Source organism: Perognathus longimembris, chromosome 3, assembly GCF_023159225.1.
Source record: "Perognathus longimembris pacificus isolate PPM17 chromosome 3, ASM2315922v1, whole genome shotgun sequence".
Lineage (NCBI taxonomy): Eukaryota > Metazoa > Chordata > Mammalia > Rodentia > Heteromyidae > Perognathus > Perognathus longimembris.
Window position 1 is genome coordinate 72,782,600 of NC_063163.1, and position 10,927 is coordinate 72,793,526.

General features: G+C 55.6%; 1 protein-coding gene across 5 annotated transcripts in view; it reads right to left on the bottom strand.

The window, feature by feature from the left end:
• Positions 1-5,608, bottom strand: part of Dock6 (dedicator of cytokinesis 6) — a 50,475-nt gene extending 44,867 nt beyond the window's left edge. For 3 of the 5 annotated variants that reach the window (XM_048342180.1, XM_048342181.1, XM_048342182.1), the window contains exons 1-3: positions 5,540-5,602; positions 578-665; positions 58-233 (exon numbers count right to left, since the gene is read on the bottom strand). In XM_048342180.1, the coding sequence (XP_048198137.1) occupies positions 58-233; positions 578-665; positions 5,540-5,583 (308 nt within the window). In that variant the 5' untranslated portion in view covers positions 5,584-5,602. Of the gene's footprint in view, positions 1-57; positions 234-577; positions 666-5,539 lie in introns of all 5 variants that reach the window. The other 2 variants (XM_048342183.1, XM_048342179.1) reach the window with 1 other exon arrangement.
• Between the last annotated feature and the right edge of the window lie 5,319 nt (positions 5,609-10,927).

Below are 10,927 nucleotides of genomic sequence, written 5' to 3' on the forward strand. Positions count from 1 at the left end.
TGAGGTTGACCTCGGTCAGGGCTGTGGAACTCTAGGGGTCGGGGCTGTCGGACCCACCCGTCCTCGGGGACCCCAGGCTCGGTGGTCCTGCTTTCCCGGGGCTGACGCAGCAGTTCCAGATCATCAGCGGGGAACTCGATCAGGTCCCGGAGGGGCCCAGGCTCCACGTCGGGAGGCCGACTCAGCAGAACATCCTCGAAGTCCAGGGGCTCCACGACCTCGGTCAGAGGGACCTGGGTGGGGGCAAGGGGGTTGTGACCCTGTGGATTGGGGAGGGTGGGAGCTGGGGAGGCCAAGGGGGCCATGGCGTCACAAGTGACGTCACGATGATGTCATACTTCCCAGGGCCGCTCTCCAGCCCGGGCCCCCTCCAGGGCTCCAGGAAGGAAATCGTGCCCGGGTGTCTGCAGGGGAACCAAGAGGAAGAGCGAGGGCGGAAGTCGTCCCCCCCCCCACCTTATGGGGAGGGGCGGGCCGGAAGTTCCCGGCCCCATGGGGGGGTCCCGGAAGAGGGGCTTGCCCGCCCACCCCCTCTAGCACCCAGGGGCTGTGTCCGGGGTCGGGGGCCCCATCTCACCCCCAGGGAGCTGCTGGAGCGCCGGCTGGAGCGCGGGGAGCCACTGTGCTCCCGGGACACCTGCTTCCGGACCTCGGCAGCCACCGTCCTGGGCGACAGGAACAGGGGGGATGCTGGGGGCGGCGGGACCCGCTTCCTCGGGCCTCCCACGGGCCTCCGCGGGCCTAGGCAGGAGCTCCACAGGGAGAGGGGCCAAGAGACCTGGCACAAACGCCTGTCATCACAGTCACGCCGGAGGCAGGGACCTGGGGATGCGGTCCGAAGCCAGCCCGGGCAGGAAAGTCGGTGGGGCTCTGATCGCCACTGAACTGTGCAGGGACGAGGCCGTGCAGGGGATGGGAGGAGGCCGTGGCAGGGACCAGGCCGTGCTGGGGACCAGCAGTTTCCTAGCTGCTATTCTAGAGGCTAGATCTCCATCCTCCTGCCTTTAGCCTTGGAGAGTGGCGCTGGGCAGTTGACTTCAATGCATCTGCCTAGAAGCATGAGGCCCTGAGTTCAGTACCACCCATGAAGGAGGAAAAAGAAAAAACAAGATTGAGACCAGCAGAGCACAGACACACACGGCGCATCACTTATGCAAAACCCTCAAAACTATGACACAAATAAACCTCTTTGCCTCATAAGGTTACTTAGCCTCAGGGCATTTTGTCACAGTCACAGAAAACAGACCCATACATGAGTGTCTGTCTCTGGACTCGGGAAGGTTCCAGACCTCCTAAAGTTGTTCTTGGCATAGTGGAATCCAGTATACAGTAAGGGCTCATTGGAGTCTCACTGTGGAAGCTGAGATAGACAGTTTTGTTTTTACATCAACGGGGACTGAGGCTTTGAAAGGCCTTGTGACTCACCCAGGCCACACAGCCGAACTAAGAAGAGTCTAGAATGGAAGTGTGGAGGTGAAGGGGCTGTGTTCCCTGGGCTGGGTGTCAGGACCCGTCCCAAGGTGGAGCCCTCGAGGGGAGCTGGAGCCAAGAACCAAGAACTTCAGGATCTACCTCCTCTCCGGCCACACCCCCAACCTCCAAAGGTCCCTTTGACTCTAGGCTTTCTAGGTAAACTATTAGTGAATTTTGGCCAAGTGCTACCAGCTCATGCCTGTAATCCTAGCTACTCAAGAGGTTGAGATCTCAGGATCGTGGTTCAAACCCAGCCCAGGTAGGACAGCCTGTGAGGCTCTCTCTAGTGAACCACCACCAAAAACAAAAATCACCCAGAAGTAGAACTGTGGCCCAGTGGCAGATCTTAGCCTTGAGCACAAAAGCTCAGGGGCAGCGCCCAGGCCCTGAGTTCATGACCCTCCCCCCCCCACAAGGGCAAACAAAAAACTCTCAGTGAATCTTTTTTTTTTTTTTTTTTGGCCAGTCCTGGGCCTTGGACTCAGGGCCCGAGCACCGTCCCTAGCTTCTTCAGCTCAAGGCTAGCACTCTGCCACTTGAGCCACAGCGCCACTTCTGGCCGTTTTCTGTATATGTGGTGCTGGGGAATCGAACCTAGGGCCTCGTGTATATGAGGCAGGCACTCTTGCCACTAGGCTATATCCCCAGCCCCATCAGTGAATCTTGAGGTCTGTACAAAAGGACTAGGGGCGGGGGTCTTACAGGCCCATTGTAGCCACACCCCAGACTTCCAGCATTTTTCCATCTCTAAGGGTCCAGACTAGTGGGAGCCCAGACCTCACACCTCATTTTTCTATCACCAGCTTCTGACATCCCCAACAGAGCTGAATGGAGTAGGTGCTCCCACAATGCAATGGGAGGAATGCTAAGGATTGGGGGGGGGGGGGCGCTGGTCAGAGGAGCAGAGGTCTCTCCTCTGGGGTAGGAAGGAGAATAAACGCACCAGCACTGAAGTCTAAGGTGCTATGAGCTCCCGCTTGTGTAAAGAGAAGGTCCCGAACACCCATGACCTCTCTCGAGACAGAAATTCTTGAAGACACTAGCAGGAGCACCACAAAAATGTAAATGGGGGGCTGGGGATATGGCCTAGTGGCAAGAGTGCTTGCCTCGTATACATGAGGCCCTGGGTTCAATTCCCCAGCACCACATATACAGAAAATGGCCAGAAGTGGCACTGTGGCTCAAGTGGCAGAGTGCTAGCCTTGAGCAAAAAGAAGCCAGGGACAGTGCTCAGGCCCTGAGTCCAAGCCCCAGGACTGGCCAAAAAAAAAAAAAAAATGTGAATGGGGACCCCTGTCTAATTCCAATCAGTTATCAGTAATGATTTGAAAAGCCTGCCTAAGTCAGCACCAGTCTCACACCTGTAATCCCAGCTACTCAGGAGGCTGAGCTGTGAGGATCACAGTTCGAAGCCAGCGGAGGCAGCAAAGTCCCTTGAGATTCTTATGTCCAAAGAACCACCAGAAAATCAGAAGTGGCGCAGTGGCTCAAAGTGATAAGAGTGCTAGCCTTAAGCAAAAAGAGCTCAGAGACAGTGTCCCTGCTCCCGGTTCAAGCTTTACAACCGAAAACAAATAAATAATAAGTGAGGTACTGGGTCCTATCCCCAGTACTGGGGGAAAAAAATAAAAGGTCACAGGAACTTTTTTTATTTTTTAAAGTAGCACTAGGGTTTGAACTCAGGCTGGCTTCACATTTGCTAGTTAGGTGCTCTACCACTTGAACCACATCTACAGACCTTTTTGCTTTAGTTATTTTTTAGGTAAGACCTTGAGTTTATACCCAGGCTGATCTTGGAGTGAAATCCTCTGACACCACCACCCATATAAGTGGTATTATAGATACACACCACCAGGCCCAACTTGGTTGAGACCAGGGTTGGGGTGTGGTCTCTGCATAACTTTTTGCCCAGGCTCTCTTCCAGCCAAGATTTCCCTAATCTTTGAGTAGCAAGGATTATTTTCTTTTTGTTAAGAATCTGTTCATTAGAAATTGCCTAATTGCTGGGCACCGGTGGCTGAGGATTGCAGTTCAAAGCCAGCCTGGACAGGAAAGTCTGTGAGTCTCTTTATCTGCAATTAACCAGCCAAAAGCCTGTGGCTCAAGTGGTAGAGCACCAGCCTTGAGCCTTAAAAAAGCTAAGAGACAGCGCCCAGACCATCCCTGAGTTCAAGCCCAAGGACTGACAAACACACACACACACACAGAAATAGGAAAAAAGAAACTGCCTAATATTCAGGTAAACTATTGTTTCTTTGTTTGGAGACAGGGTCTCACTAAATATCCCAGGCTTGCCTCAAATTTGCAATCCTCTAGCCTCAGCCTCCCTAATTTGGTATTGATCAATGAATTACAGCTCCAGGTCAGAGCACAGACACACCTGGGCGCCTAAAAGCTTCTCTGGAGGCTTAGGCCCTGGGGTATTTTTCTTTTCTTCCAGTGGCTATTTTTCCCAGGTCAGAACCCCAAGCCCCTTTTTGTCCCTTGAGCAGATACTAGGACTGATGGTCACAGGGACAGAGAGGAAAAGAAAAATCACTTAATAATTTCCTCAGGTTCAGAGAGTTTCAAGAGTCCAAGTTAGAGAAACAAATAAAGGTAGATCATGAAAACGACACCAGGTCACATCCTTTCCTCTGCTCAGAACCCTCCACGGCTCCCATCTCACTAGGGATAAAAGTCAAAGTCCTGGCCAGGCATGGTGGCTCATGCCAGTAATCCCAGCTACTCAGGAATCTTAGATCTGAGGATCACAGTTCGAAGCCAGCCTGGGCAGGAATGCCCTGCGAGACTCTTATCTCCAATGAAGAGGGGAGGGGAGAGCCAGGAGTGGAGCTGTGGTTCAAATGGTAGAACACATGCCTGTGAACCGAAAAGCCAAGAAACAGCACCAGGCCTTGAGTGCAAGCCCTAGTACCAGCACCAAAACAAAACAAAGCAAAAATCAAAGTCCTTCCTTTGGCCTGAGCTCTGCCTAATCTATTCTTACTGCCCCCTTGCCACCACAGGGCCTTTGCACTTGCCCTAACCACCCATTTAAACCTCTCTTCCTCCACACACAGGGACACAGAAGTTCCCCTCGCCTCCTTCCGGTCACCTGAAAATGAAGGTGTTCATCCTGGCCAACTCCACCCTTCCCATTTTCCTTCCTGTCCAGGGTGCCCCCAGGGCGCAGCAGCACCCTGTCACCCCTCCCATCTGTCTCTGCCTTTACATTTATTTGGGAGAGTGGGGTTTCCCCTGGTGCCCCGACCCCGGAGCAGGGCCCCCGGGAGGGGGCGGCCCTTGGGTTCACCTGTGACCCAATAGGACAGGGCACGGGTGAACAGGATACCTGAGCACAGACATACTCCCCCACCCATCTCAAAGACCCCAGTTTTCAGCCCCCCCCCCCCCCGTGAGTCTGACATCTTCCCCCCACCTCCCAGGCTCCCTCCCTCCCAATCTGCAGAGGCCACGGAAACAGATCCCCCCCACCCCAGCGCCTGGCGCCGGTCCCTCCGCCCGTCTGCCCACCAGCTGGCGGCTTCCCAGCCCCCACACCATCCGTGCAACCTCGCTGCATCTCCCGCCCGTCGGCGGCGCGTCCGGCCCGTGCCGGGAGGGCCGGGGGCAGGACGCGGGGGGCTGTCCCCAGCTGTCCCCGGCTCCCTGCCTCGCTCCCCAGGACAGCTAGGCCCCGGCCCCGGGCGGGGGAGGGCCGAGCGGACATCCCCGGTGGCGTGGGGGGGGGGCAGGGGCCGTCGGGGGCGCCTCTCGGCCCTGGACCCCAACCAGGCCCCGGGACGCGGGGTCCACGCGGGGCCTGGCGGCCCCCGAGCCAAGGTGCGGGGTGCCCGGGCCGCGACCCCTCCCTGCCTCACCCTCCCCACGCGACGGCTCGGGAGAGGTGCAACCCCGGCGCCCACGGCGCCCCGCGCCCCGCGCCCCGGCGCCACCCGGGCCAGGGACCCGGTGCCCTAGTCCGCAGAGAGGAGGCGATGGGGCGCTAGGGGGCTGGGTCGGGGGCGCCCCGGGGTGGGGCCATGTGGGGGCGACGCGGGCGTGCCCACGGGCTGCGCCATACCTGTTGATCTTGTGCGCGAAGGCGCGGCGCTCGGCGGCCGCCATGGCGCCCCGGGTCCCCTCCGCCGCCGCCTCCGCCGCCGCCTCCGCCGCCGCCTCCGCCGTCGCGCGCTCGGGCCCCGCGTTCCGCCGCCGCCGCCCCCGCCCCGCCCTGGGCAGCCTGGTGGGCGGGGGCCTGGGTGGGCGGGGCAGGAGGGCGGGGCCCGGGCGGTCCACGAGGGCGGGGCCTGCTGTGGCTAGTTGACACCGGGGCTGGACGGGGCGTGTGGGCGGTGTCGGAGGAGGGCAGGGCTTGAGGGGCGAAATCGAACGTGGTTGGGTGAGGCTCGATCGAGGGCGGGGCTCAATGCCATTGGGTTGGATGGAAGCCGCGAGAGGAGGGGCCGCGAGGGGCGTGGCCTAATTTGATTGGTTGACTTTCGGGGATGGGTGGAGCCATGTGGGTGGTGTTGGAGGAAGGCGGGGCTTGAGGGATGAAACCGAGTCTGATTAGGTGAGGCCGGATTGAGGGCGTGGCTCAATGCAGTTGGGTGGGAGCCGAGCGGGGCGGGGCCAATGCTGGGGCGTGGTTAATGAGGGACGGGTCCTGTGAGGGCGTGGTCAGCCCGTGTCTTGTACATGGTGGAGGGTAATGTTCTCCGCTGTCCCTGAGTTCCCCAGATGAAGAAACTGAGGCCCTGGTGTGAAGACCAGTGCTATTCTCTCCTAGATGGCAACAATATCAACGTCTGCATGTGGAAATAACTGTCGTCCATTACTGGGCAGAAAGGGAAACCGAGGCTCAGAGGTCTGGGTGTGTCAGACCTCCTTGCTCAGCACCAGGTCCTTCTCCCTAGGTGAGTCTTCCCACTGGGGTCACCAAACATCCTAAGAAGAACTTGAAGCTGTATTACAATATTGGGACATGTACCTGCACTGCCTCGGGGCCTTGCATAGGCCATTCTTGATCCTATGGGTATGGATGCTGACTGACACTATTCTTCGCTGACAGAGGGGAAACCGAGGCCCAGAGGGACTGTGACATTGTTCACGTCAGTGTCGGATCCTGAGTGCACAGGGAGGAGAGATGGATGATGGGAGAGCCATGCACTAGCCTGGTCAGTGAGCCAGGGAAGCTGGCAGGGCTGGCAGACTTCACATCTCCATGTGGCCTGGGAGAAACCAGGTGTGACTCCACCCATCACCTGTGGGCCCCACCCCTTGTCACTTGTGGTCTGCCACACTGAAGTCTTTCTGACCTGATGGGCACCCTTGTGTCACACCACATCCCTTCCCTCTGCTGTGTAGAACCTTCCAAAAGAGTTCTCACCTCCCTTGGGGCCCACAAGATCCTGTATGAGCTGTCCTTGTCCCCTCCCTGCTCTCTCCTCTTCAGATACTCCATTCTAGATGCCCCATCTCCTTAGTATTCCTTGACACACTAAGAACACAGATCTACCTCAGGACCTTTGCACATGTTAGGTCAGGTTTTGATCCACTCCATTAAAGTTAGTGGTGGACCTCTGGGGGCCCGATTAAAGAAGCAGCTTGGAGACCCTCCTCTAAGCCAAGGCTGCTGTATGCCCAGTGCCACCCTAGCACCTGCCAGACCTGACTGGTGAGGCTTCTGACTCAACAGGGTGGGGCTGGGGCTGGGGAACTTTGGCCTCCTCTGTCTGTGATCAGCTTTTTGGGGTGTGGTGAGGAGGCCACATGGCGCCTCCCTGCGTGGACCCCGGGTGGGAGCCAACAGGGCTGGGTGGGGGTGGGGCACAGCATCCCAACTTCCTGGTAAACTCAAGGGGGATCCTCTCTCCCTTCACAGTGGCCTGTGGTCTCCCCTGGTCAGGTCCCAGCACTCGTACCATCCCACTTCAAGGGTGGGGTGTCCTCTGTGGGGTCTCCCAACCCCTTGGCACAGGGTTGTCACTTCCTAATGTCCCATTTCTGGGCTTTGTCGGTTCTGTGTTCGAAGTATATTGCCCAGGAGCTTTGCTGCCTAAATCACTCTGGCCTGGTGATGTGCTTTTTAGATCTTTCTATGCCAGGCACAAACTGCCCCAGGACCTTTGAACGTGCCGTATGTTCTGCCTGGTGTCCACCACCACTCCTTTTCATTCTTTCTTGTCTTTGCTGTTTATGGGACTTGAACTCAAGACCTGGGCATTGTCTCTACCGCTTTGAGCCACAGCTCTACTTCTGGTTTTCTGGTAGTTCATTGGAGATAAGAGTCTCAGACTTTCCTGACTGGCTGGCTTTGAACCATGATCCTCATTCTGATCACAGCCTCCTGAGTCGCTAGAATGACAATTGTGAGCCACCAGCACCCGGCCCTCCACTTCCTTTTCCTCTATCTCCTTCCTTCCTTCTGTCCTTCCTTCTCTCCCTTCCTTTCTTCCCTCTGTCCCTCCTTTCCTTCCAGGAAGGAGCTGACAGGAAGCTTGCACACTTGCTAGGTGTCAGTGACTCCCATTGTACCAAGGCCCAGCCAGAGACAATGAGCTCTGAGACTTCTGGTGTCACAGGGGCAGCGGCTAATCTCGGAAAGAGCCTAGGGTTGGGGCTGCTGACCTGGAAACCTTCTGCTCCCTTGGCTCCCTGTAATTCCTTGTTGATTTACAGCCTAGAGCTCTAGCCATGCACTGGTGACTCATGCCTGTCATCCCAGCTACTCAGGAGGCTGAGATCGGAGGATCAGGGTTTGATGTCAGCCTGGGTAGGAAAGTCCGTGAGACTCTGATCTCCAATGAACCACCCGAAGTGGGGCAAAGTGGTAGAGTGCTAGCCTTGAGGAAAAAAAAAAAAAATAGAAGAAGAAGAAGAAAAAAAAAAAGCTCAGGGACAGTGCCCAGGCCCAGGCCGAGGGGGCATTGGCTACAGCCCACCCTGAGCTGCTCCCAGCCCCCTCACTGGGTTACAGGCATGGGAGCATGGGTGCAGGCACTACCCCTTCAAGAATTCTCACTCCTGGGGCTGGGAATATGGCCTAGTGGCAAGAGTGCTTGCCCTCCTACACATGAAGCTCTCGGTTCCATTCCCTAGCACCACACATGGAAAACGGCCAGCAGAGGCACTGTGGCTCAGGTGGCAGAGTGATGAGCGGGAAGAAGCCAGGGATGGTGCTCAGGCCCTGAGTCCAAGGCCCAGGACTGGCCAAAATAAATAAATAAATAAATAAATAAATAAATAAAAATCATTTTCACTCCTGGTTATTCAGAAGCCTTTTGGCAGTTTGGTGAATGAATGAGTAAATGGGGGCTGGGGATATGGCCTAGTGGCAAGAGCGCTTGCCTTGTGTACTTGAAGCCCTGGGTTCGATTCCCCAGCACCACATATACAGAAAATGGCCAGAAGTGGCGCTGTGACTCAAGTGGCAGAGTGTTAGTCTTGAGCAAAGAGAAGCCAGGGACAGTGCTCAGGCCCTGAGTCCAAGGCCCAGGACTGGCAAAAAAAAAAAAAAAAAAAATGAATGAGTAAATGAAGCAGTGAATTAATGATGGACAGATATATGGACATATGAATGAATGGCTGGATGAGGGATGGATGGATGAATGAATGTATGGGTGAATGAATGAATGGAGGAGTGAATGAATGAAGGCTGATGGATGAATGGCTGCGTGAATGAGGAAGTGAAGCAAATGAATGAATGCAGGAGTGAGTGGATCATGAGTAAACGAATGAATGGCTGCAGCAATCCATGGAGGATGGGAAGATCAATGGGTGTGGGAATGAACAAATGAATGACTGGAGATAACGAGCAGATGCATGAAGGAATGAATGGTGCATTGCCCTGTAGGAGCGTTCAAGAGCAGGAATTGGAGTGCACACATTTTATTTTAGGATTCCAGTTTCCCTGGGCCCCGGCCATACCATGTGGGGAGCTTTCTGAGCCTCAGTTTCCCCGTCTGGGGGATGCGCACAGGCACAGGCTGTGGCGGGGACAGTGGGGGGTGGGAGCCTCTGTCTGCTCTGGTTGATTTCCTGCTCCTCCTGGCCAGGGAAGGAAGCTGTGGAGGCTCAGGGTGGACAGGCCTGGCTCGGGGGTGAAAGGTCATACAGAGAGCACAGAGGGCCCAGCACAGGCTTCCGGTTTGGCTTTGTTTCTTCTTGTGTGTGTGTGTGCGCTCCAGCCCCAGAGATCTGAAGTCAGGGCCTGGCTGTCCCTGAGTGTGTTTTGCTCAAGGCCTGTGTTCTAACCTCTTGAGCCACAGCTCCACTTCTGGTTTATGGTGGTTAACTAGACATACAAGCCTTATGAATTTTCCTGCATAGGCTGGCTCCAAACCATAATCCTCAGACCTCAGCCTCCCGAATAGCTGGATTACAGGCGTGAGCCATAGTTCCTGGCATAGAGACTAAAAAAAAAAATTCTTCAAAAGTCCAGCTGGGACATGACTGTTCCTGATGAAGTCTTCTCAGCATGCTAATTTCCAAGTTTGGCAGACCTCAGCAAACGGACACCTGCAATTAAACCGGGAGGCATACATTTCTCTGAGTCCTACCTCACACCCCAACCCACAGAATGCTGGCCAAGGGCACAGAGCCATAGGACCTTGGGATACTGAGCCAGCAGGTGAATGAGTCCAACCTGCTAACCCTCCACCCCCAGGAAGAGCCCAGTCACCAGGGAATGGCCCCCCAGCCTCCATTTATACAGCCAACCAGTGCTGGAATGCTGGACCCACGAGAGGGACAAGGTTCTGATGGGCTCTGTGGCTCCTGCCTGGAATCCAGCTACTCGGGAAGCTGTGACTTGAGGAAGTAAATTCCAAGCCAGTCCCAGGGCAGATAAAGTCTGAGAGATGCCATCTCTACCTCGTCAGCACAAAGCTGGATAGGAGGCTGGTGGAGCACCAGCTGTAAGTAGGAAAGCCAGGCAAGAGTGAGAGGCTTGTACTGAGACTGTAGAAACAAACGAGTCCTGTTCAGCACCAACTCTACGGTGCACTGGACATTTTCATAAAAGAAATGAAAGTGTATAGTTCCACAAAAACATGCACACAACTGTGACAGTGATTAGACACAGTGGCATTATTCATAACCACGATGGTTTCGAAGAGAAAGCAGACTGCAGGGAACAGGGAGAAATTCTTCATCAGCCACGTGGACACTGCTCAAACAAGGATGGAGAGGAGGAGCCATGTATCCATGGAAACACAATTCCATGTCTGTCTGTCTCTCATTTCTTTCCTTCCTTATTGTGCCAGTTCTGGGGCTTGAACTCAGGGCCTGGGTGCTGTCCCTAAGCTATTTCACTCAAGGTTAGTGTTCTACCACTTGGGCCACAGCTCCACTCCAGCTTTTTGGTGGTTCATTGGAGATAAGAGACTCACGGACTTTCCTGCCTAGACGGGCTTTGAACTGGAATCCTCAGATCTCAGCCTCCTGAGTAGCCAGGATGACAGGTTGA